The sequence below is a fragment of the Oreochromis niloticus genome, linkage group LG13 (assembly GCF_001858045.2).
Source record: "Oreochromis niloticus isolate F11D_XX linkage group LG13, O_niloticus_UMD_NMBU, whole genome shotgun sequence".
NCBI classification, from domain to species: Eukaryota; Metazoa; Chordata; class Actinopteri; order Cichliformes; family Cichlidae; genus Oreochromis; species Oreochromis niloticus.
Window position 1 is genome coordinate 26,410,052 of NC_031978.2, and position 24,967 is coordinate 26,435,018.

Here is a 24,967-nt window from a genome sequence, read left to right on the forward strand (position 1 = left end):
GCAAAAGTGACATATTTATTCTTTGTGGTCTCTAGGTCTGTGTCATAGCTTCTAGTCACTAGGTAAAAACTGGTTTTAAGAGAGTGCTGTACCAAAAAATCTGCTCATGATTTCCACAGAAGCCCAGTGTTTGCATAGATAGGATCAGCTTGTTTGCAAACACTTACTAACTACTAAGTGGTAACAAAACTAGAAACAATTGCGATGTGAAACGGAGAATGTTCACCTTAAAGTTAAAGCTAAAACCTAAAACCTGCTACCAAGGCAATTGCATGGAGGTTTTTTGGTGAAGCCTTGTTTACATTTTTGTGACCAAATTTACCTAGTGATTGCAAGCAGCATCGGGGGTTGGGAGTAATACTCGTTTTTTTCCTAGTTACTGGCTGTTACCAGGCAGTCACTAACCAGTCTCCATGCCTGTGTGACTGGGTGCAAAGGAAATTACAAACTGTCATGCAGAAAAAATGTATCAGTTAATTTAAATCTTCCAATCCTGAGAATCTGAGGGATTATGTTACTTAACATGTAACAATCTGCACATTGGCATTTGTTGGTTGGCAGCCTTGGCATTAAATCTTCTGCATTGATGGAAAGTGGCCAAATATGGATCAATGTTGCTCCTTCATGGACATTTTCAATAACAAGTGCTTGAAAAGTTCACTCTTACTCATTAGCGAGTTAGATGTCAGCTGGCAGCACTGTGTTGTCAAATAGTCTCAGAGGAGAAGCTTGTATAAAGGCAAGGAGAATTTGTAACTCTAAAGCTTTTGTAATGTTTCTTGCAAAGGGATGTTAATATGCAGAACAGCTACAGAACACACTCAGATTATTATCAGGTTATAAAGCGGCCGGCATGGTGGCGCAGTGTTTTGCCCTGCAAGAAGGTCACAGCAAGAAGGCCCTGGGTTCAAATCCAGTCTTGGGCCTTTTTATGCGGAATTTGCATGGGGTTATGTGATTCTAAATTGACTGTAGGTGTGCATGCGACTCATTGTTTTTGGTATGTACACTGCTGTGTGCCGTGGCTAGCCAGTGCTACTGTCACTTAGCAACCACTTAGCAACATAATACCTTGTAACCAAAAATAAAAGTGAAAGACAGCCTCTACCAGTCAAGCATTTGCATGACTCTCAAAATCTGAGCTTCACTATGGCACTTTAGCAATTATTCAGAAGCTTTGCATATTACAAATAATATTTGAACATTACGTGAATTAATTTTTACCACTGTTCCCTTCATGGTCATTTCCTTGCACAGGTATACACCAGTTCAAGTGCTGGTGCTATTTTCAGATCACTCCCTGGAGGTCAAGTTCTGCAGACTTTTACATACCTCCACCTTCTGCAAATATCAACTTCAGTCTGACCTGACCTTCGATCGTAACTGGTGATAAGTGTCTGTCTCTGGGTCTGCTCAGACCCAGAGACCAAACGGCAGTAAAGGAGCCCAAAGTGACCAATCCTGAAGAAGGTTAGAAGGCTAGGATTGGGGGCATCACAGATTTCTGAACTTTAGATTCAAATCCTACTGCCAAACACAGTTTTACTGAATGTCCTGAAAGGCCTCAAGAGAAACACTGAGAACAGTGGACCTGAACTGTGGCATGCTGTGTTTGCTCATGGTACATAAACTACTTGCAGGATTGGATTCCTCACAGTTAGTTTTTGACACAATGTAGGTGATAAAGTATGTATTGCAAACGCGCCATTGGAAATTGTTATAAAGGGAATTCCTGGGAGTATAATTCAATTAATCTGGTCCAAAGCAGTTAATGAGTTTGTAAACTTGTAGCTTTTCCCCGTGGTTTGTTTTGTTTTGGTTTTTTTACACATGAATAAATCCAAGTGAACTCCAAGCAAACCAAATTACATCACTAAAAGCCACGTGCGAGTGTTCAGCCTGCTCATTGGCCAGATGTGTCTGGAGCAGGAGCAACAAAAGTAAATATAGGAAGAAGGTGGTGTGTCAGAAAATAGAGAGTTTGCGTTCATTGTACGGCTAATTGCCTTCCCGCACAGACCTTTGCACATCCATAGTACCTTCTTGCATTGAGAATACAAAGTAGACGCTGTTATGGGAAGTTTTTTAGCTCAAACTTGTAACATACACCTGGTAGTTGGTTCAGATCGGGGTCGGATCACGTTCACACTAAAAACAATCCACACCTGAGTTGTTCGGAACTGCACTGAGGCTACAACCCACAAGCTCTGGGTCTATAGGTTCAATTTTACTAGCTCCACAAAATGAAGCTAACAGGCTGCAACATATCTGCGTGGATGTTTAAAAATGTTTCTAAGACCTAAATTTCCCTCCTGATGGATACATGCCCGAAAAGGGTTTTTCTTCCAAGCAGTCACTGAAAAACAGTCAGTACATTTTTCCTCACAAAGCATCACAAAGTAGGTAAAATAAATCTTTCATTAAATTTGATGGATTTGGTTCATTAAGGAAGAAAAGACATATGATTATTTAACCTCCGTAGTGCAAACCAATTATAAAGTCAATTATTCTTTGGATATTTGGAAAATGTTCCAAAAGCCCAGAAATGCAATTTTGTGATATCTTTACCCAGTGTAAAGCACAGACATACAGAGTATGAGGAATATAGGGCGAGTGGGTTTTCTAACTCAAATCTACAATAGGCCTCACAACACAAAAGTAAATCTAGATACTGGTAAATTTTGGCTTTGGTGAGCAGTTTTCATTTAACTTAATGCATACTGTCCTTATGTCTGCCATCAGTTTGAGATATTAAATTAACTGTTGCAATCAAGCAGTAATCTGTAGGGATTAAAAAGATTAAGCACAGTGCTCAAAGCAGCAGGTGTTTGAGTGATCAGTTTAGTCTCCACGAGCAAGTCAGTCCACATAGACTACCCTGTTAAAATACCCAATTTTGCAGTGGAAACAAGTACTTTCCCAGCCTGGTACAGATGTGGTCTTGTCACAATAGGTATTTTAAACGTTTCTTTTTTTTGTTTTTGTTTTAATGAGGAAGGTTTACCATTCTTAGGATTGCGGCCACCTTGATCAACAGCAGACACAAACTAGTACTTATAAAGCACCTGTCTACTCAATTTGAGCACTCAAAGGATTTTCCACTATAAGGTTCACTATCTTTTCCAAGGATACTTCAACACACAGACATGTGATGGTAGGTCTTGAGCCACAGATCTTCCAAATGGTAGCCAGCCTGCTCTACAATCTGCAGCCATGGACAACCAGGTATACGTTTAGCCAGCAACTGTCTGTTAGAAGACAGGTGCTGAGTTCAATTCCACCATCAGACCGGGTCTTTCTGTGTTTGCATGGGTTCTCCAAGGGTACTCCGGCTTCCTCCCACATTCCAAAGACATGCAGTTAGTTGGGATAGGTTAACTGATCAACCCAAATTGCCCATAGAAGTGAATGTGAGTGCGAATGGTTGTCTGTCTCTGTGTGTTAGCCCTGCAACAGACTGACAACCTGTCCAGGGTGTACCCCGCCTCTCGCCCTATGACAGCTGGGATAGGCTCCAGCACCCCCTGCGACCCTGAAAAGGATAAGCGGAAGCAAATGGATGGATACATGGATACATTAATAAGATGCCTGAATTGTTGAACATTTTTAGAAGGCATGACTTCTGTGAAGATATATTAGAGCAACAGGCAACATGATTGGCTGATATCTTGTTGTTGTTCTTTGGAAACCAAATATGGAAGTCTCCCATTAGTTCATTCTATTCAGGAATTGTGGAGTGTTGCATTACCGCTAAATGTAATGTGAAAAAATGGATAGGAAGCCATAATTCCACTTACTGATCAGTAACCCCCCCCCCCCCGATCATTTAAATCCCAGTTTCTATGAGAGGGTGGGATTGATTTTATACTAAAATTTAAAACTATTGCTCACTACCCTTCTGACTACTGCAACACATGATGAGGCACACTGTGGGTGAACAACATCTGGATTTGTCTTCACAACCCCCTTTTGAAATAAGAACCCTTACTTTTTGTAGTAATACCCAAACAATAACAGAGAAAAGTTGGTCATATTTCACTGTTACACAAAAGCTTTGTTTTTTTTCCCAGTCGGACAAAACCAATTTATTTAGCAAAGATACAATGTGGTGAAGCAAATAATCAACACCCAGGGGCTTTAAATGATGCGGTTTCTTCTTACAGCTCTCTATATAGGGTAATCCAAACAAAGGAAGTGTGAGAAAACCTGCAGTGATCTCAGGAAGGAGGGATGGAGGAGCGTATCCGGAGGAGCAGTGTATGTGTTAGTGAAGGAGGAGGAAGTGGTAGTTCAGAGTGGTGTCAGAGTCATGAAGAGAGGATGAGCATCGTCCCAGCAACAGCACCCCAGTGAGGTGTCAATCACATGCTGGCAGCAAACGGCCCTTCATTCCACAGCCATGCACTATTGATTTATTCAACCCTGCTCCCTTTTTATCTCTCACCATCTCTGCCTCAAACTCTTTTACTCCCACATTACTTCTACATGCCCTTTTCTTATGTCTAACACCACCCTAGCCACCTACCCATTCTTCCTGTGCTTTCTCCCACTCTCACTGTCTTGCTGTGACTGGGAAATTCACACCTTACTTACGCACATAAGTCAAGTTTACACTCTCTCTTTTTTCTATCTGCTTAGCCTCCAATTTTCTGCTGTCATATGTTCACTATAAGCCTGATGCAGAGTGTTAAAAAAAATCGACACTTATGTCTTGGGTGAGCATCGGTTATTTTTTTATGATGGTAGCACACATGCGTGCACTTATCGGCCCCTTTTGTGCATCACTTGGATACTAATTGGATCGGGATACAGGGAATTTTGGAAGCTGGATCAACACCTTGGGCTCTTTTTTGTGTTTTGGGAGCTGTTCCCGAGCAATTTTTGTGATGTATGGGGTGCAGTTGGCTGCTGCTGTTAAAGAGTACAGTTGCCATTTAATGCTCTGGTTGACTGGTGTATAACCTCAAGCAGATATATACCAGCAAACACAGGGGAAGAGAAAGCAGGGAAGCTAAACATCTTGACTTCTTTCTCTTGCAGTACAAGACCTCGAGTGCATTGATAACACTGACATGTCACAGATGAGGAGATGGTTGGAGGGGATATTGGAGCACTGAACCTTAAATGCATCACACTGAATACATCCTTTACCCGATGGAGTTCACAACTTACAGAGGAAACAAAGAAACGGCTCAGAGAGGATCAAAGCTGGAGCAAACAGCAAGGCCCTGTCTGTGCTTGGTTTTAGAGTTTTAGAGAGACTAAAGAAAATAAATATTACAAAATGCCATCTCTTTCACAGCATGCATAAAAAGTAAATTCTTTTTTATTCATTGTTCGAACCGTAAAACTTAATGTTACATGAAAAAAAAAGATGGAGGCATGTGCCCGCTACCTATTCATTAGATATGGGACAGATAAAATCCATCTCTTAGATGCTAATCGTGTTAAAACTCTTCTCAGTGGGTTCTCTGACCTCCTTTCATGGTTTCTTTTTGAGCATGCGGTGAGGCGGGCTGCTGTGCGAACATGACTTGCAGGCATGTTCATGATAGCCGGTGATGGGGGGTAAATCGGCGTGCTATATCAACGTCCCTGCACACCAAGTCTCCCTACCAGTCTTAACTCCTCATTAATTAGATGAACGCATATGCAGGGTGGATTTTTAAGCCTGCAGCGCTGATTCCACACAGCTGCTTTGACAACATGACAGTTGACAGACTGGTGCCAAGGCTCCGTGCATGTTTGGTGTATTTCTGTATAGGACACGTTAAAGTTCTAGTTTTCCACAGGTGAGATGATTGTATATATTAATTATTTGTTTTGACTTTTTCAGTCGTTTCAGAAATTTTCATCAGGTGAACCACACCAGGAAATGAATTTTCTCTGGGAATAAAAACTCTACAACATCAACTACTAGCTATCAAGATGTGATTGAATTTCTCACTTTCAGTTAAGAAGTTTAACAAAAGTATTGCTTTATGATGATTAGGAATTAGAGATGTGGTCAAAACTTTATCATTGGCATGAATGTCATGGTTTTTTGGGGGGGGGGTTTAATGATTTTTTGAACTAATCCTTTTCCAGGGTGGAATAATTACACAGCATACATCTTTAATTCTTTTATTTGTTTTATTCTGTCTCTTTCCATTAAAATTAAACTACCATAAAAGTTAGAGACATACATTTGTTTTTACAAATTCAGCAGGAGATCAAATAATTCTTTTAATAATCTACTTACTTTACATACAGTGAGTAAATAAAGTTTTAAGTTTTATTAAAGCACTTTTCACAGACAAGCAGTCACAAGTGGTGTACAACAAAACAGAATAAAATAAATAAGAAAAATAAGTGCTTTAATAGCAATACAAAAGGGGGAGAATGTTCCTGTGTCTTGGAACACTGATCAAAGACTTGTTCATTGTACAAGTCTTTACAAGTACAAGTAGAGCCTCTGCATTTACTATCACTTGAAGCTGTCAAATAGCCCTTTTCCACTAGTACCCACTCAGGTCAACTCGGCATGGCCCAACACGGTTTTCAGGATTTTCCATTAGGTGGCAGTACCTGTTACCAGGTACTTTTTTAGTACCTACTCAGCAAGAGTTCCAAGGTGAAGCGAAAATGTGACATCAACAGACTGCATGACATAAATTGGCTAGTCAGTGGCTACGCTAGAGTATCTCCTTCACAAAAATCAAAGCACCATTTTTGAAACAAGAGAAATGGCTGCACAAAAAAACAACACAGTGATTCCCGAGTCTGACAAAAAAGCCATACACCAAGCAGCAGGCATACCATCGATGTCATGTCTTCCTTTGTTCATGTCGCATACAAATGATGTCATGTGACATTCGGCTGCATTGCTATAACAACCCCTCACACATCAAGTGTAATGGAAAACGAGTCAACCCCATGGAGACGCTCCGAGCAGATCTAATGGAAACTAGGTACTAATGAAAAAGGGCTCAAAGAGGTGGTTTACAGAAACCAGCAAACTGGACATTCCAGTAATATGAGCACGATAACACAGATGCACAAATAACTTTCTTGAGCTCCTTACATGAAGGAAAGAGAGAAGTAGATTTTACATGTGAATCAACACCAATCAAATATTATGCTAATATTTAAAATGCTGGACATAGCTGTTGTGTAAAAAAGGAGCCAGATCCTGACTCATTTTAGGATATAAATCAGGATCATTGTCTCAGTTTTGTTGGTGTTTAAGACAGGGAGCCAGTTCCCAATTCGGCTTAAACAGTGGACTCAGGTAGACAGCCTATCCAGCTGGTGAAGCTTAAAAGACATATACAAGTGAATTTCATCGGCATAGAAATGTAAGAAAAACACTGAATAATGCCAAATGAAAAATGTAGAAAGAAAATAATAATGGTTCCAGGACTGAACCTTGTGGAACTCCACAGATTATGGAGGCAAACTCAGAGAAGAACTTGTTTATCCTAAGAGAGAAAGTCCTATCAGATACACATACAGCCAACCTTAAGCCTGTTTAGTAAAATCTTATGGTCAACAGAATCAAACACTGTGCTGAAGTCAAGTCGAATGATATATGATGAATGTTATAGACCTTCAAACGAACAGTCTCAATGGAGTACTGCTTTTGAAAACCAGACAAATGGATAAAAAAAATCTGCAATCTGTATGATAACGCTCTCAATTGACTTTCTACAATTTTTTTTTATAATAATTTGCAGACAAATGGAAATGACAAAATATGGTGAAAATTACCAAGAGTGCAGGGATCAATATTACGTTTCTTTAGTAAAGGATTTACCTCAGCATGTTTAATATTCAAGGAAACACAGCCTTGCTTCAGGGAACTGTTAATAATAGACAGCAACAATGGACCAATGCTATTGAAAGTCCCGAAGGGAGGTAATTTCTCTAATGAGCATGATGAGGGTTTCATCTTGCCTATTACTGTGGTTAAGTCATTTAGTGCAATTAGAGAAAAAGAAGTAAATGACTCAGGGCACTGAGGACCATTTTCAAGCTGAAATGTATACATACATCTCAACCAATATTTAGTTAAATGTCCCTTAGCAAGTTGCACCTTGATCAGATACTTTTGGTAGCCATTAACAAGCTTCTGGCATTAATCTGGTGGGATATTTGACCATTCTTCTTGGCGATTTTGGTAAAGTTTATTTAAATTGGTTGATTTCCTGGTACAGACCAGGCTTTTAAGCATAGTCCACAAATTTTAAATATGGCTGAGGTAAAGGCTTTTGGAAGGTCATTCCAGAAAACACCCAAGTGTTGTGTTCCTGTTGTGTCCAAGTTTTAACCTTAGCCTTTGATTGCAGGTGAAGTTGAAGAATTTGGAGGTAGTCTTCCTTTGTCATTATTCCAACCACTTTGTGCAATGTACCTATAAAATTGTCAGCTTCTTTCTTAGTTGGCACCCTTTCGGTCTATGGTGAGCTGAAGCTCAATTCGCTGTATGACCAGGGATGCAGGTATTTCTACTTCACGACTGGTTTGAGACTTAGTAGTCCCTGGGCTGTTCCTGAACATTCTACCCAATTTCCTCTCATCTAAGGGTGACAATTTGTATCTTCTTCCAGACCTTGGGAAGGTGGTTAAACAATTAAATAACTTATAACTTGCACTTATATACAAATGTTTGAACTGATGACCTTGGTATCTGCAGCTGTTCAGAAATGGCTTCATAAGATCTTCCTTACTTATATAACTCTACAATTGTCCTTTATAGATCATCACTTTTCTTGAACTTGCTTTTTATGTAGGTTGGTCCAGGAAGTTCTTTTAAATAAATCCTTTTTATGCTGGCAAAGAGAATCTACCACTTGTAGTCAATCATGGTGACTTACCAGAAGTTAATAGGCCTTGGCCGTGTCAAATTACGAGACACTGTGGAATCTTCAGCACCATTTGTCAGAAGATTTAAATGAGTGTACGTGTATATTTAAACCTGAATGTACTTTTGACTCCATGTGAACAATAAATCCAAACATGTAGACCTAATTTTTGTTTTTTTAAGACAATAAAAACGTATGCTATACAGCCATTCCACCCGCAAAACTTTGCTCAAAGATCAGCTGAATTTGTCAAGAAATAAGAAGGGAAACTAAAGGAGCCTTTGAGTTAAAGCTGAAAGTCTACACTTCAGTCACATATCGATTGTTTGAAGTGGTGGTGTACAGAGGCAAAAATACAGAAAAGTACCCTCTTTGTTTTTAGCTCTGTTTTGGTCTCCACCAACTAAATATTTGGAAATATTTGGCTCTTTAGCAGCTTAATATTTTCTGATTTAAGTCGTGTACATTTTTCCGACAATTATTGATCACTTTTTGATGCAAAATTCCTTCGAGATGTTTGAAAGCTTTCTTTGAATCCTCCCTGCTTTTCATTCAATGATGAAATGAAGGAAGAGTCTTCTCTAACTTTTTTTTTACACTTTGGATAATCTGAAGTTTACCCTGTGGTTTTTATGTCAAGTCAGATTCGGTTAGCCTCAGAACACTGTTCCATACACATCTCCGTAAACTGCTGGTAACACATCCTTCTCACTAAAGACTTGCACAATACCAGTGTGCCCTTTCACCTATCCAATAACAAGCTTGCTTTTCCAATTTGTCGCATGCTGTGAGGAGAACCTAGCTTCGTGTGTGTGTGTGTGTGTGTGTGCTGTAAAGGGTCATTCCTTTTCCATGTGCTGCAGTAAACGGGTCAGTGCGTCTCCTGGGTGAGCTGGGCTAAAGTCTTGCTGCTCACTGACCTGATGCTGCATGTCTGCACAGAACTGCGGGTAATGCATTGACTTCAGATAGCGCCCTGACTAGAGGAGAGGAAATGAAGGTCTGCCCTGAGCTCTGATAACACTGAGCTGCATTAAAGTTCAGGTCTAGGATTTCAAATTCCTTACTTTTCAATATCTGTCCTTGGAGGTGGGGTGAGGGGTGGAAGAGGGATAGGCTATATGATATTAAAGTAGCATCGGCTTTTATTATTATTCTTAAACATTATTGATTCATGCACCACATAAATGGCAGTATCGCAACACATTAGAGTTAGTGTAATATGAAAAACTAACTTAAAATAACCCAGTTAAAAGCTTCTTATTAATGCTGAATTGAACAATGTAATATGAAAGGATAAATTTATGGGATACATGAAAAAAGGAAAACAGAAGCATCTGTGGTCCTTTTATTATACTACACACCTCTTCACAGCACTCAGAAGTGTTGCTGACAGTGCACAGGTCAGTAAAACGAAAGATTCCAAAAGACACAGATATTTTTTTGTGTTTTTTAAGATGCACATCAGATGGATGCGTGAGAAATTAGAAAAAAACACATGCTTAGAATGAAAAACAGTAAAAACACTCCACGTGTGAATGTACTGAATAAAATATTCTTCTGTGCTTGCCAAGTGAATGGCATGGTGTCTGCATGCATCCTTCTTTTAAAACCTGTTTTACACAGTGAACAGCTTTCAAGAGTTAGTCACATTATAAAGGCTACATTATATATTGTTCCAACTGAAACTACTGTTACAAGCCATTCATTATTTTGATCTAAACAGGACATTTCAGTGACACAATTTGATTTCCACCTTCTCTCCTACTTTCCCAGGGATGCAGATAACTGAAGAAATTTTGTAACTAAAGTAACAACATAACTGTGACTGTAATGTAATAATGAATTTAGTAGTAATGAGTCAGATTACTGTGTTACTGAATAATGTAAGGTGGTTGTAGTAATGCGTTAACACTGGTTGCCACACATCACATTGTGTGTTTTGAAAAAGGGTTGTCGGACCACAAAAAATCTTTTGGTTGGTTAACCAATCCAGTGATATACACCAACAAAAGTCTTGTTGGATCATTGAACAATGTTACCTCAGACCTGACTTGGTGGTGACCGAATGGTTCTTTAACAGTTACATATATTGCAATTTCTAACAGCCTTGCTCGCTTCATAGAGTAATTGATCTGGTGACAAAAATATCTGGAATTGAGCTTCTTTCTCACATTTCACTCTATACAAATGTGTGAGTCACTTGGCGATAAATGAATTCAAAACTATGGGGCCCTGTCTGTCAAAAAGTGTGCCGCTTTAGTCTTGTATAACCAGTTCTTTTTAAGCAAAACCTGGCCCTTGCTGTGGTGAAGAGAGTACTCAAATGGACAAATTTAATTGAACACTCCAGTTTCACTCACAGTGTGCATCAGTTCATTCAAGTCATTCATTTTGCCCTTTGTACATGCAGCTGGAAATGCATGCTGTGACATAGAAAAAAAGCTTTTTTTTGTACAGGTAGCAGATTTGCACATTGTCTCAGTTTTGCATTACTGTCGATAGAGAGACATTGACTTTCCAGATGGAATACTGCACTCGAGTTAGTGAAGGCATTGTTTTGGAGGTATGCACAGTATGAGCTGAAAAACTAAACAATTTTTTTTAAAAACAAGGCAATTATCACATTTCTAGCATTTAGTAGCACATGCTTTGGGGTTTTGGCAGGAGGAATACTCAGAGGATTTCCATGCAGCAACACATTTCTATTTTGTATCTTCTGCTTCTATAAATGAGTTAATCGTGATAATTGCATCAAATAATGTTTCCTTGTCATTCTAGACAAGCTACATGATACCTTTTTGAGCAACTTTAAAGCACACGGTGCTTAAGAGAATAATGCCATGTTGCTTCAATAAACCTATCTTATTTTTTCAGAAAAAGAGATGCATATTTGAAAGAAGAGTAATTCGTACACAGTATTTTGAGTCCAGCCCCACCTGCTGCTCTTTTCACTCCTCACTGCACCGAACCTGCTCCATCTCTGAGTCTTTTGACATGTTTTATCATAACCCACACAACAGCATTGCTTGTTTTAACTAATGAATGACTGCAATAACGATGATGGTCCAACTTTCCTGTGGTGACATGTTTTCCTCCGCTTGGTTCCACAACGGTAGCTCATCACTTCAAACTGTGAAGCGGTCCAGCTGAACATGGTGCCAAATGTACTGCTGTGTGCCAGTATACTCCAATATTAGAAAGTGTGACACTGAAGTCGTTTCATGAGCTCTTTTTTTTCTCTCGCCATTCTGTTAACGTTAATTAAAGGCTTAAATCTTGAGTGTAACTGATGTAGATCAAGTGTATTTTTCCTTTTAACCACTGTAGAGTTTCTGAGAGATTGAACCAATATAAATAATACTACTAATAATAATGAATAGCTATTTGGGATTTAGCAATGACTGTACCACCCTGTGGCCATTTATTAACCGCTTTCTAAGCTTTTTGAGTTAAGACGCCACAAAAAAAAAAAAAAAAAATTCTTTAAGCACACGCCTGAGCTTAAGTAGTATTGCTACAGACAGACGAGGCACCCTACTAGTTTTAAGTAAATTATATGTTGCACAGCAGTATTTGGCAGATCTGTTTCATTTCACTTTTGCTTTCTTTATGTAGTGCCAATTCAAAACATTTCCCTCAAGGTACATTAAATGGCAAAGTAAAGACCATACAATACTAATAAGAAAACCATACAATCAGATGATCCCCTATGAGGAGCACTTGGTGACAGTGGAAAGGAAAAACTCCCTTTTATCAGGAAGAGATCTCGAACAGCACAAAGAGTCACGAAGGGTCAGACATCTGCAGCCACTGGTTGGTGGGTGATGGGAAAGAGAAGTGAGGCTTGTTAATGACACACACATATAAATACAGATATAATGACTATTATTATGATTATTACTAGCAGTGATAGCTGTATATGGTGTAACCATGTATAGGAACAGATGGATAAAAATAACTGTATCTATAAATGCACTATTATGGATGAGTAATGATAAACAAATGATGAGTTAAGCACATGCTAATACCTTACTAATGCTTAATAGCGTGTGGCATTATTTTAAAGTGCTACATTTCAATATTTATTTTTTTTCTATTTAGATAAACTTCTGAACAAATTCACTCTCGTCAGTAATTGTTTCATTAACATCTCTGTAACTGTAGCAAGATGATTAAGATTTCCTAATAAAGTGACCAGGGAGTGTATTTTACTTTTATGAAATCACGTAGGGCACTTATTACTTTTGCTATCAGTTAATTTGAGCATTTTGCTTGGAAAAACAATAAACAGCTTGTTGATAAAATGTCAGAAAAGTGCTGGGCACAGAGTTGTTTTGGTTCTGTATAATTAAGGGTGCAAAACTGAACTGTGCTCAGTTTCTGTAGTACAAAGTGGCCAATTATGGCATTAGAGTAATGTTGTTCCTTAAACAATTACCTGATTTTTATAACAGCTGTTAATAGTTTGTCTGTCTTTAAAGTGGATATGGCAAACTTGAGCATGTGCAGTATATATTTACCCATCATTTATGCACGTGCCTGCATCAGCCTTGTTTCCTGTGTGTGTGAACAATGCTCATGAGTAAAAAACAAAAAAAGACAACAAGGTGAAAAACACTCCTAGCCTCTTGATCAATTTGATTTTTAATGATGAAATAATGATTAAAGCAGCTCCTGATTTCAAAAATAGACAGCTGGGAATGTGGTAGATTCTTCCTTTCTGTCATTCCAGGGTCCAAAAATCCTGCCTTTGTACAGAGAAAGTCCGTGGCTCGCCCCATGGGAGGCTGTTGTAAACAAGTGGAAAATAACAGGCTCCTGTCTGGTGTTTGCCAGCCTCTAATGTCTCTGTCCAGTCATCTAGAAGAAAAACAACATGCAGCAGGTTTCTACTGTACAGGGACGGTGACAGGGACAGGAGCAGAGACAGCCAGTACTGATAGAGGATGGGGGGAGGAAACCTCTCTCTCTGTCTGGTTTCCTTCTACGGGTCAATGCATCTCGCATGTGAATGCACACCTGACATATTTTTACTTGGCTTCTCTTTTTCTTCCCAGTTTTCTCTTCCTTTATTTGCAACAATTTTGCCTTGTTATGCTTTTTAACCTACATCCTTTAGGTGTGAATAAGATCTGCTTTCTTAATTATTCCTTCACCTGTACTTCCGGCTTCTCACTCCAGGATGCATTTGAAGTGCTGGCAGAGAGCCATGAATTCAATGACATGGAGGGTCCGTGCTTGGCCTTCAGGAGGGCTGCATCTGTGCTGAAGAGTCTGCCCTGGACGGTGCAGAATTTACGGGTCACAGAAGACCTGCCCTGCCTGGGGGAACACTCTATGTGTGTCATAGAGGTAAGGCCCAGTTTCACTTAATCCACAGCAGTCCAGTTAATAGCCAGTGCATTTTCCCTCTGTATTTTGGTTCTGGTGTCATGTGTCACTTAAAAACTAAATATAAAGAAATGTCTAATGCCCTGAAAACTGAAACTATTGCCCCCATTTTATCGTCTGGGTTGGATTTTCTGACAACACGTCTTTTGAATGCAACGTCTCAAACTCAAAGCTTTCACATAAGGTGTGCAAACCATAAATCACAAGACTTCCCGGACCCTATTTACACAGTTATGCAATGATCTAAAATAATTTGCTGCCATGAAGATACAGTTTAATATTTTGGAAACACGCTTGGAAGATGTCGGCGATGATTCGAAACACACAGCATGTGATTTATGAGCTAAAGCACTCAAAACCAATGACCATTATTAATATTTATGCTTATGTGATATGAAGTGACAGAATTAACTAACACCAGCGTAAAATATTGACACTGATTGATCCTTTGCAATAGGAAATAATGGATCAATAAAGCCATTAGTGTACAACACCTGACTGAGTGGTGCATGTTGGCAACGGCCTCAAATGATTGCACTTCACATATGATACGTTTTCTGGTACGACTATTACTACTCGTAGTTTTTGCTCCTCTGCAAAGGAAGGCAAGAAAAAAACCCAAGAATTTTACTGCAGTGAACAAGACCGTGACCAACCCTCTGTTTCCCCAATGAACTGTTTACATATTGCCAATATCCCCACGGACCTGTGGGTGGGGGTTTGACAGTAGTTAGGCTCTAAGCGTTTGAACTGTATAACACACACGTGATCACTAAGTGTGAGCGTGAAGCGACATCAGCTCACTGATGATGAGGATGAAAGCATCGGCATTTCTTTTCCTTAATTGCAAACTTTCCAGGTTGAGTAGTTTGCTATAAATTCTATACATGGACGTGTTTCGGGGTTTGACATTACATTACTGTAAAATTAATGTTTTACCAAATGTCACCTCTGTAAACACAAGCCTCTGAAATAAATCAAAATAAAATAAAGTAAGATGCAGCACATAACGGGGAGGGGGAGGGGGCGTAATTTCAGTGCCGATTGATGAGGACCCATACGATAAATCACTATCTTTATTAATGTGCTGCTGGAAATAGTTTCCAACGAATGAACTTCTTTCTCCAGTTTCATTAGATTAAAATTCACAGTAAGAAAAAAAGACACACCATATCAAGAGATGGACAAATACAAAACCTGACAAAAGTCTTCAGCCACTCTTTATTACCTCCGGTGAGGAGGTTATATTTTTGGTTGCGTATGTGCAGTGTTGGGAAGGTTACTTTTAAAATGTATTCCACTACAGATTACAGAATACATGCCCCAAAATGTATTTTGTAACATATTCCGTTACGTTATTCAATGAGAGTAACGTATTCTGAATACTTTGGATTACTTAATATATTATCATGCTTTTTACAACTACATGAATGTACTATTGCTGTGTGATTTATTACTATTACTGAAGGTTACTCGCCATACCAATACCAACTAGATTGTAAATCTTAATATAAATGAGTAACAGTAGGGTGGACATTAGGTAAGGCTGCACTTTTTGCAGCGGTCTCATATAGAAAACTATTCCGCGCGTATATAAAACAGGTCCGCGGCTCCGAACCGTAGTAAAGGGACCTCTGGCTAATATGTCGGGTTCATGTCGGGCTCGTAGCTGAAAACTAGCTTTACTTTGTTGGCTGGGTCACCTTGGCTAGCGAGAGACAGAGAGAGGTGTTGAAAGGCTGCTCCAACGGGACTTATTGTTTCGGAGAAAAACAAGAACACAGTGTACAGTCGAGTCTTAATAGCTTACTTAAGACTGGACTACACTGACCATGGGGCTCCATTCTTTAGGGCTATGCCTGTAACACTCTGCCTATAAGACCTGTTGCCAAGGATCGTCATTACACTGCTTGTGTGATGTCACATACCTCAGCCTTTTCAGCCTGTTTCCCTTCCTTAAGATCACCATCTCTGGTGAGGCTTCAGTGAACAGTAGCTGAAGGACCAGTTGGATCTCACAAGTCCTGTGTCAGGTCTTTTCTGTTCATCTGCTGTAGTTAGTTTTTCAGGCCTGCACCTTATCGTTTACCCTCTGCTTGTCCGTTCTCCTCAGTTTACTTTTTCTAAGCACACACTGCACATCGTGCCAACAAATGCCATGTTTTCATCTTTTTGGGAGTCCCCTTATTGGTGCAAAAATGCTACTTTATGCCTGCCGCACTGTGTTATGTTTGACATTTATTGTGGACATTAAGAAATGAGGGGTGGCTCAAGACTTTTGCACAAGGCTGTATATTATTTCAGAAGGTTTTATTCCCTTTTTGTACATATGACGTCAGTGAGATCAGATTATCATTTTCAGAGACATAGCTCTGGTTGAAAGCAAAGAAACCCCACCCACCATCTGTCTGAACCATTTGCTCACGAGGGGCAGCGAATCAGAAAAAAGTTAACTTGAAGGTTGATGAAAGGAAGTTAAAATGTCTTTTGAGAGGCTGCACCAAGGCACAGCATAGGTTTAATAAGGACTGTGAATCATGCAAAGCGTCTGCGGTGGAGTTCAAGAATAAAAATATGGAGTTAGAAATGAATATAATAGGCCCACTTTAAATAAGGAGGCATTGATGTGACAGAAGTAGTTTAAATAGGCTGGCTCAGTTGTATATGAAGCATTCCATTACTTAGAAGTAGGTTTTTTTCCCTCTGTGCCAGCAAGAAGAATGTAGCTGAATCAGTAACCATCTGCACATGTAAGCCTTTCTGGAGGAGATTCTCAATGCTGAGTTCTAAGAAATATATGAAAGAAAGACGTACAGACGTAAGAATAAAACTTTGCTGCACACATGCAGCACACATTGATGGGTATCAGACAAATATATTTTGTCTCTGAGACAAAAAAAAAAACTCTTATTGGGTCACTACATCTCCTCATCTACACTCGAGCTCAGGGCAGAAATCATGGCAGGTTGTCAGGGAAAGTGCGGATGCTCGCTCGGAGAGAACGCCAGGTCCCTGTAGGATAACAAGGTGAGCTCAGCAACCCGGCTCTCTCTGACACGTTAAACCTAACATACACACTGTGCGACTCACAGCGCGTTTCTGAATCTGTCAAAGCTGTCAGCGCCGAGTCAGATTCATTAAACAAAATAGCATAAATGTCCCGGGGAGACCAAATTAGACTGCCTGTAAGTGACCTCTCCTTCTTGTTCTTCTTGCACAATTCAGACGCACGCCTTTCGCTGGGGTTGTCTCTTTGAACAGTTTGCTGCTCAAAACACCAAAAATGACATGACACAAAAAACAAAGTGAAACCAAACAGAGTGAAAACAAAACGCTTGATGTGCCTGTGAACATCGGAGCGACACTCTGTCAGCAGCGACTGAACTGCTCACTGCTGACTGAACATCCAAAGTGGGGGAAAAGATATAAACCTACTGACATGAAAGTCTGGGAGCACTGAGGCAGAGATGGGGGCTGAATAGTCAGTATATGTGTTTGCTGTATATGTGTGTGTGTGAGAGAGGGAGAGGAGCCGTGCATGTAAAGAAGTGTGTCTTTCCTGGAGCGGGGAGTGTGTTGAAGCATTATCCGTGCGTTTTGAGGTTGGCCTTAGCTGGGGGCTTGAAAAGCAGAGGTGGACGGGTGGATGCATCACTGAGCAGTGAAGGCTGCTTCAAACTGCATTGTACTCACAGTGTGGATGTTAGGTTCACTGGCTCACCGATACAGGCTGTCATCCATTCATGCACAAGCTCAAAATGCACACGGATACTTATCCCAGAGCAGAAGCATGCAGGCTCATTTCCCTCTCCGGAAGATGGCTGATATTAACCAGATAGCTGCTACCTGATTCTTTTTACGCCTTCGCATAATGAAGACAGTTAAAATGTGACCAGCAAAATTGGCGGCACTCTCGCTGAGAGACGCAGGCAATTAAATGCAGAACAAAGCATTTTCGGAGCAAACAACAGAATCTGGGGGAAAACATTACCTTGGGGGTTTTTTATGATTGCCATAAAACAGGTATTAATCCCAGGTTTCGCAACAACAAAGTCGTTATTTGTCGAAAGGAAAAGAAATGGAAATAAGGATGCCTGATATAAGTGGATGGTTTCTCAAATAAGCAGCGATTTGGGGCTCATTTGTTAATAGTCGGCTGGGAGGGAACCCAGGGGAAAACACGCCGATGCTGACACAGACATTGCTTTCCTTGATGATAATATCATCCGCCTTTATGTTTTGCAGGAGATCCTTCAACACGGCCGCTCGTTTGAAGTCGAGAAAATACTCTCAGATGAAAGGTATCAAATACTAAAGGTCAGTGGATGAATAACAACTCAGTCGATGGCTCGCTTTCTCCATTCTGGAGCTTTTAACTCGCTGTGAAAATGATGCGCTCTGTTGCTCCCTCTTAAGGACTCGGAGCTCTTGGAAACTTTGAATGCTTACCTCTTCTCAGAAGAACCTGTCATTTCAGAGCATGTCTGCTTGATTACATACTTACCTCGTTTCCTGCCAGCTGTTCACAAGTGTGTTTGGGGTTGGACCTAAGACAGCTGAGAAGTGGTACCGCAGAGGGCTGCGCTCATTCAGCGACGTTCTGGCGGAGCCCAGCATTCATCTCAACCGGATGCAACAAAGTGGTACATCAACATCTCACCATCCTCGCTCCGCCACTTTACAAATTATAGAGGGAAAATTTCAAGTCGAGCTCGCTTCCAAGAGAGACTCAAAGGCCTAATTGTTAAATCCCTCCGGGGGGTTGGGGGGTGGGGCTGCATGTGGTTTGGGACTTTATTTGTGCCTTTTTTTTGTTTACTCCCAAAGGATGTGAGCCTCTAGCGGTAATGTGTTTTCTCTAAAGTGAGATATGATCAGCAGGGAGTTTACTGTAAAAAACCCACAACAGGAGAGTTTTTCTTACAAAAAAACAACCTAAATCAATAAGTAGTGACTCTGAAGGGGAGGCATGGTACAGACGTCTCGCCACTCAGTCGCGGCAGAGCCATCGAATTAATTTGGTGCTAAAATTGTTTCAACAACTTACAGCCCACGGCCACAAGAGTGGCTCTGTGAGGCTAAAAGAAAAGCAAACTGGCCAAAAGCTGAAAATTCATTTTTCATTTGTGGCAGTTATTAGTTATTTTTGAGCCATTCCACAAAGATGCGTTTTCTGAGGGTGAGATATTTCATGCATTTATGCACAGAGGATGATTCTGAATGCGATGATGCCCTGCTTTTGTTCGTAGCTCCAACAGCAGCTCAGATTCTTTACTTCTCCTGTGAAATACTTCATGGATTGACGCCTCATCTTGTCTTGGTTTTCATAAAGCCCAGATGATGTGTTCTAAACAGTTTAACGACCACCAAACTTCACCTCCAGCAACCGTCGCCAAGCTGGTATTTGTGGTATACGACACCATAAATTTAAGCATATACCCCCGCCTCCCCTCAATATTTATTCTGTCCACTAGTTTGGCTCGTTTGGCTTTTGAGTGAAATTACAACCGAGAGCATGTCACACATTATTGAGATGAACAACTCTTTTATGCCACTTAAAAATCAGCAAGCACGCAGCTGGGAGACACCGCTCCATCCTGCTGCTCACTTTGCAATTTACAACAATGTTTTTTTATGGCATGCAGATGTGTGATGTTGTGAGGATTTGCCATGCTCTTCACACGATGAGGCCTCTCATTTATGATGACAAAAACAGATAAAGCATCCAGGTTTTCCATGAAGGAGATAACATACACTTATTCGACCTCTAGTACTAGTAAGAGCTGTGAAATCAGCAAATTGTTAGATGCTTCTGGTATTAGCGAACACACGAGGTCCCCTGGTAATTAAACATCTTGCGAATCTCTCATCGCTGTTTACCACTGTGGCCATCTTTGTGTTATAAAGCTAACGTGGCCTTAGATGTTTTTCAGTTTAGGCGGAGCGCTCTGTTCTCGTGTGTTTCTACGACGTGACATGAACTCGCAGCCTCCGTGCAAATTTTCCGTGAGCCGTTGTCATTAATCTTAAATTCATTGTTTATTTTTGTCGGAGGAGTTTCTGACTACGAAACGCAGATTTGATGGATGCTTCAGTCACAAGTGGGAGCTGAGGTCGGCCGTGGCTGATGAGAACGTCATTAATTTCCGCGGTCATAAACCGAAGTGCTCGGCGTAAAGTTTAAAATGATGACCTGATGAAAAGCGAGGGCCCGCATCAAATATAACAATCCACAGAGATGTGCCCGAAACCCACAAATGTTAACCTGTTGGTGGTGCTAAAGGAAAAAGTTTGCTTAGGCTTCATGCTTAGGAAACCATAAACAGAGAGAATTAAAGGTGTTTGGAGTGCCCTCTCTTAAAAATATAAAAGAAACAGATGTGATCAAATGTGAAGGGAATACATGAGTGAGAAATATGAAGAAATATACCAAGACAGAAGCAGCCAGACATGCAGATAGCATCAGCTTTCGACAGTGACATATACCCCACAGTGCTCTCACATATGAAAAAAAAAAATACTGATATTCAGCTTTTCATTCGTCTGCATCATTTCTCTGCTTCTTCTGCACATTCTGTAGCACTGCACGAGGTGGTAATTCAAAACACTGTACTGCATCGCTCGCAGGTTTCCATTCACTTTCAAACTCCGTCCCATAATGTATTACGCTGACAGACACCTTCATCAAACTGGTCGTAATCGATCACTTGGAACACTGCGGTGTCGACTCCGTGCGGAGAAATACCGTGTGAGTTTTTGACGTGGAAAATTTGTCTGAACCCTGAACCCTCCGCCGTGCACGCGTCTTGAAAAAGAGCAGAAACATGAATAATCCCATTTAATTTACTTCATTAGAGGCAGAAATATCATTAAAGGTTTTCTAATTAATTGTTGGGGGAAGCTCCATTCTTCGGTGGGGGACAAAAAAAGAAAGAAAAAGAAATGGATAATTAATGCTTTTCATGTAGCACAAAGACAGAGGAAAATACAAATCAATGAGATACCGATCGATCCATGAATTATAATTTTTGCACCGTTTCTGCGCTCGCTGCAGTCGTTTTGTGTCTGCAGCGGGCGAACACCGGCGGCCGTCTTCTATCAGCCAGGAGAACACATCCCATTTTTACCTTACCTTTAATTCACTCTGACTCTCCACTTCCCCGGAGCAAATGGCTATGATTGATGGCTGGCTTCCAGACTAATAACCACGTGGTCTTTTTCCCTGCAGGTTTTCTGCATTATGGAGACATCTCCAGGGCTGTCAGTAAAGCAGAGGCCCAAGCCCTGGGGAACATTATTGACGAAGCTGTCCATGCGATCACACCGGACGCCATACTCACACTGACAGGTGGCTTTCGCAGGTACAAGACTTGTCTCCTCCTTTCAGTGTTGATATTTGAAGATGAAATACAACGGCACCTTCAATCTTTCCTCGCCCCTCCCCATCCCCCGTTATTGTTCAGTTCATATTAGACATTAGCAAAGCCTCAAGAGGTCTGCTTGATTCCCAGGTGGATCTTATTACTGTTATTATTATTATTATCTGATATGAGAGCATAGAAGTCACAGAGTGAGTGTCTGGGTAGAAGCGTCAGAACCGCTGGTGTCTAATTGCATCTTGCCGTTTTCGAGAGTTCTTAGACAAAACGGATTAATTTGACATTTACCACCGCAGAATATTCCCCATCTCACGCCTTTGTTCTTGACAGTAAAACAGAACGCCAGATAGCACGGGTTGCTAACGTTTTGCATTTACATTAAGATGCTAAAGTGCATTACATTTGTCAGTCTCAGAGTGCACAGTGAGTGCGCTTGTAAAGCTACCTGCTGAGTGCCACTATTTGCTCGCAGCCGGTGCCTCCCTCCATTGGCACGTCTTTGTGGTGCTGTTTCATTTATTTATTTATTTATTTTTTGTTATGCGCAGTGCTTTGTGGCTCAGTAAGTGTGGAGCACTCCGCTCTGTGGTGTTGTAAAAATCCAGCCGTAACCAGTGGCGTGTGAGGTAAATAATTCAAAAGCAGTCTGGCAGTAAGGACGGGCGCTTGCCTCTCTACAGGGGTGACAGAGCTGCCGCGGCTTAGCTGATGGTCTTTAATAGTGTCTGGGCTGCAAACATTACATGTTACCGGAGTTATTCCTGCTCCCTTAAAACCTTATTAAAGTTTTCCTTTTCTGCATTTGCTGTATTCTGTTTGTCAGTTTGGTAGAAAATTACTATACACTAACTTTTATAATGGGAAAAAAGTCCCTTTAGCTACAGGACCGGTATTGTAGCATTACCTCACATTTGTCAGGTGTAGCCAAATAGCAAAGCATTAAGGCTTTGCTCTGAGTCCAAATTCAACACACTTTGTAATATACAACACTGATTTACATGCTGATCCTTATAGCATACTAGCTTTACAGCAAATGTGCATGAAATCAGAGTACTTCACTATTTTATACTGGGAGGAAATATTTGCAGCACCAGATGCCGACTGCAACTCCAGAATGACACAGTTGTCTAAACAAAGAGACAGCATGGTGCTTTTCCTGAAATCTGTGTTTCTTGCCTCAAGCCGTTTAACCCACGTCCACTGTTCATTTTGATTTCTCTTGCTGTGAGCATTTTGTAAATCAACAGCCAAACCCTAAAATCATTTTGTAGGCCATACACATGTCCCTTCATGGATTTTTAGAGCAGTGTTGAGACTGTAAATGAAATCTATTTCATTTGCAGTTCTTGTAGACCAATCAGAGGTTGAAACAAAGTAACCTTTAACAGTCAAACTAGCAGACAAGGACACCTTTATCAAACAAATACCTACTGCCTACACGAATCACACGAGTGTTTTATTAAAAATCACCTGTGAAAAATATGATATATACACTCAGTGGGCACTTTATTAGGGATGGCTTAACTTAATTTTATTAAGGAAATGACATTATTTCTCTGTTCAAAACATACATTACATAAAAAACAAAACTATCCAAATGTACCTAGCCCTTTGATTCCCCCTCCTCCCCTTGTTAAATTATGAATTAATTGTGATTGACCACATTCTTTGGGGAAAAACTGAGTCCAGTTTCACTACCCAAACCCAGGCCTGATTACTGCCAGAACTGTTGAATCAAGAAATTACCTAAGTAGAAACTGTCCGACAAAGTGAAATAGGTTAAAAGATTTAAAAAAATAACACATCATGTCACTAAAGAAACAAAATCACTGACATCTAACAGTCTGGAAAGGGTTACAAAGCTATTTCTCAGGCTTTGGGACTCCAGTGAACCACGATGTAAGCCTCACAAATGGAGAAAACTTGCAACAGTGGTGAACCTTCCCAGGAGTGTTGGGCCGACTAAAATTATTCCAAGAATCAGGAAGTCATAAAAGAACCCAGAACAACATCTAATGCACTGCAGACACCACTTGCCTCAGTTAAGGTCATTGTTTATGATTCAACAAAAAGAAAGACACTGGGTAAAATGGCATGCATGGGACATTTCCAAAGCAAAATCTCCAAGACTTTTGGGAAAACATTCAGTGGACTGACAAACCAAAGACCTTTTGGAAGTTTTGGAAGTTTTGAGTCCCTTTACATCTGGTACAAAACCAACACAGCATTTCATAAAAAGAACATCATACCAGCAGTGGTGGTAGTGTGTTTTCTTGCTTTAGGACAACTTGCTGTAATTGCTGGAGCCATAAATTCTGTTCTCTACCAGAAAATCCTGAAGGAGAATGTCTGACTATCAGTTCATGCCCTGAAGCTCAAGCGCAATTATGGAGCAGGACAATAATCCAAAACACACCAGCAAGTCTACCTCTGAATGGCTCAAAAAGATGAAGGTTTTGGAGTGGCCTTGTCAAAGTCTGTACTTAAATCAGACTGATTTTTGGCGTGATCTTAAACCCTCCAGGGTGGATGAATTAAAACAATTCTAAAAAGAATAGTAGACCAAAATTCCTCCACACTGATGTGAAAGACTCATCCCCAGTTATCAAAAACTCTTGATTGCCCAGGATGGTGCAACCAGGTGTCAGGTCTAGTGAGCAGCTGCTTTTTCACACAGGGCCAGGTAAGTTTGGATAACTTTTTTTAACAAATGTTATCTTTGTCTAATATTAAATTTCGATTGATGATCTGAAGCATGTAAATGTGGCAAATATGTAAAAAAAAAAGAACAACCTAAGAAATCAGGAGGGATGGGCAAATGTGTAAATGGGAAAGATTCCCAAATTTCCTAAGCAAGGATGATGTGAAAATCCACAAGGAAAAAAAACGCTCCAATCTTTAAATAGTTAAATGACAGCTGGAATGATGTCTGATTATGTAAATAACTGCTCAGGGGGGAAATGTGGTAAGAGAGTCGAGGAAGGTGATTAGAGCATCATGGATAGTTAACTTCAAGAATGAGGGAGAGGAACAGCTCAAGATTTATGGGCCAGGAGACTGCTGCAAAGCGTAAAGGGGCCTGCAAGAGCGCCTTTATGGCTTCAAATTCGGGGAGATGAAACACACATTTACTTCACCCCATATTTGGTGCAGACTTTGGAGAGAGAGAGCGAGATAGACCTAATTGGAATCATGCGGCGCTATAATTGAAGAACGATAACTTGTGCATTATCAGTAAGCAAGTAAGTAATTTACCTTTATCTTGTTGAAAGGCTGATTCTCCAGACATGGTTTAAACACAGTGGGAGGCAGTATGAGGTCTATTACACCAAAATAGTTCATATGCTTTCT

The 24,967-nt window shown here is 40.4% G+C and overlaps 1 protein-coding gene across 4 annotated transcripts in view; it reads left to right on the plus strand.

Annotated features, from left to right (window-relative positions):
• The window catches only part of dntt (deoxynucleotidyltransferase, terminal), a 95,396-nt gene that overhangs the window by 13,157 nt on the left and 57,272 nt on the right, over positions 1-24,967 (plus strand). For all 4 annotated transcript variants that reach the window (XM_025897501.1, XM_025897502.1, XM_003457978.5 and 1 more), the window contains exons 4-7: positions 14,028-14,198; positions 18,483-18,554; positions 18,757-18,880; positions 21,466-21,598. In XM_025897501.1, the coding sequence (XP_025753286.1) occupies positions 14,028-14,198; positions 18,483-18,554; positions 18,757-18,880; positions 21,466-21,598 (500 nt within the window). The remainder of the gene's footprint in view (positions 1-14,027; positions 14,199-18,482; positions 18,555-18,756; positions 18,881-21,465; positions 21,599-24,967) is intronic.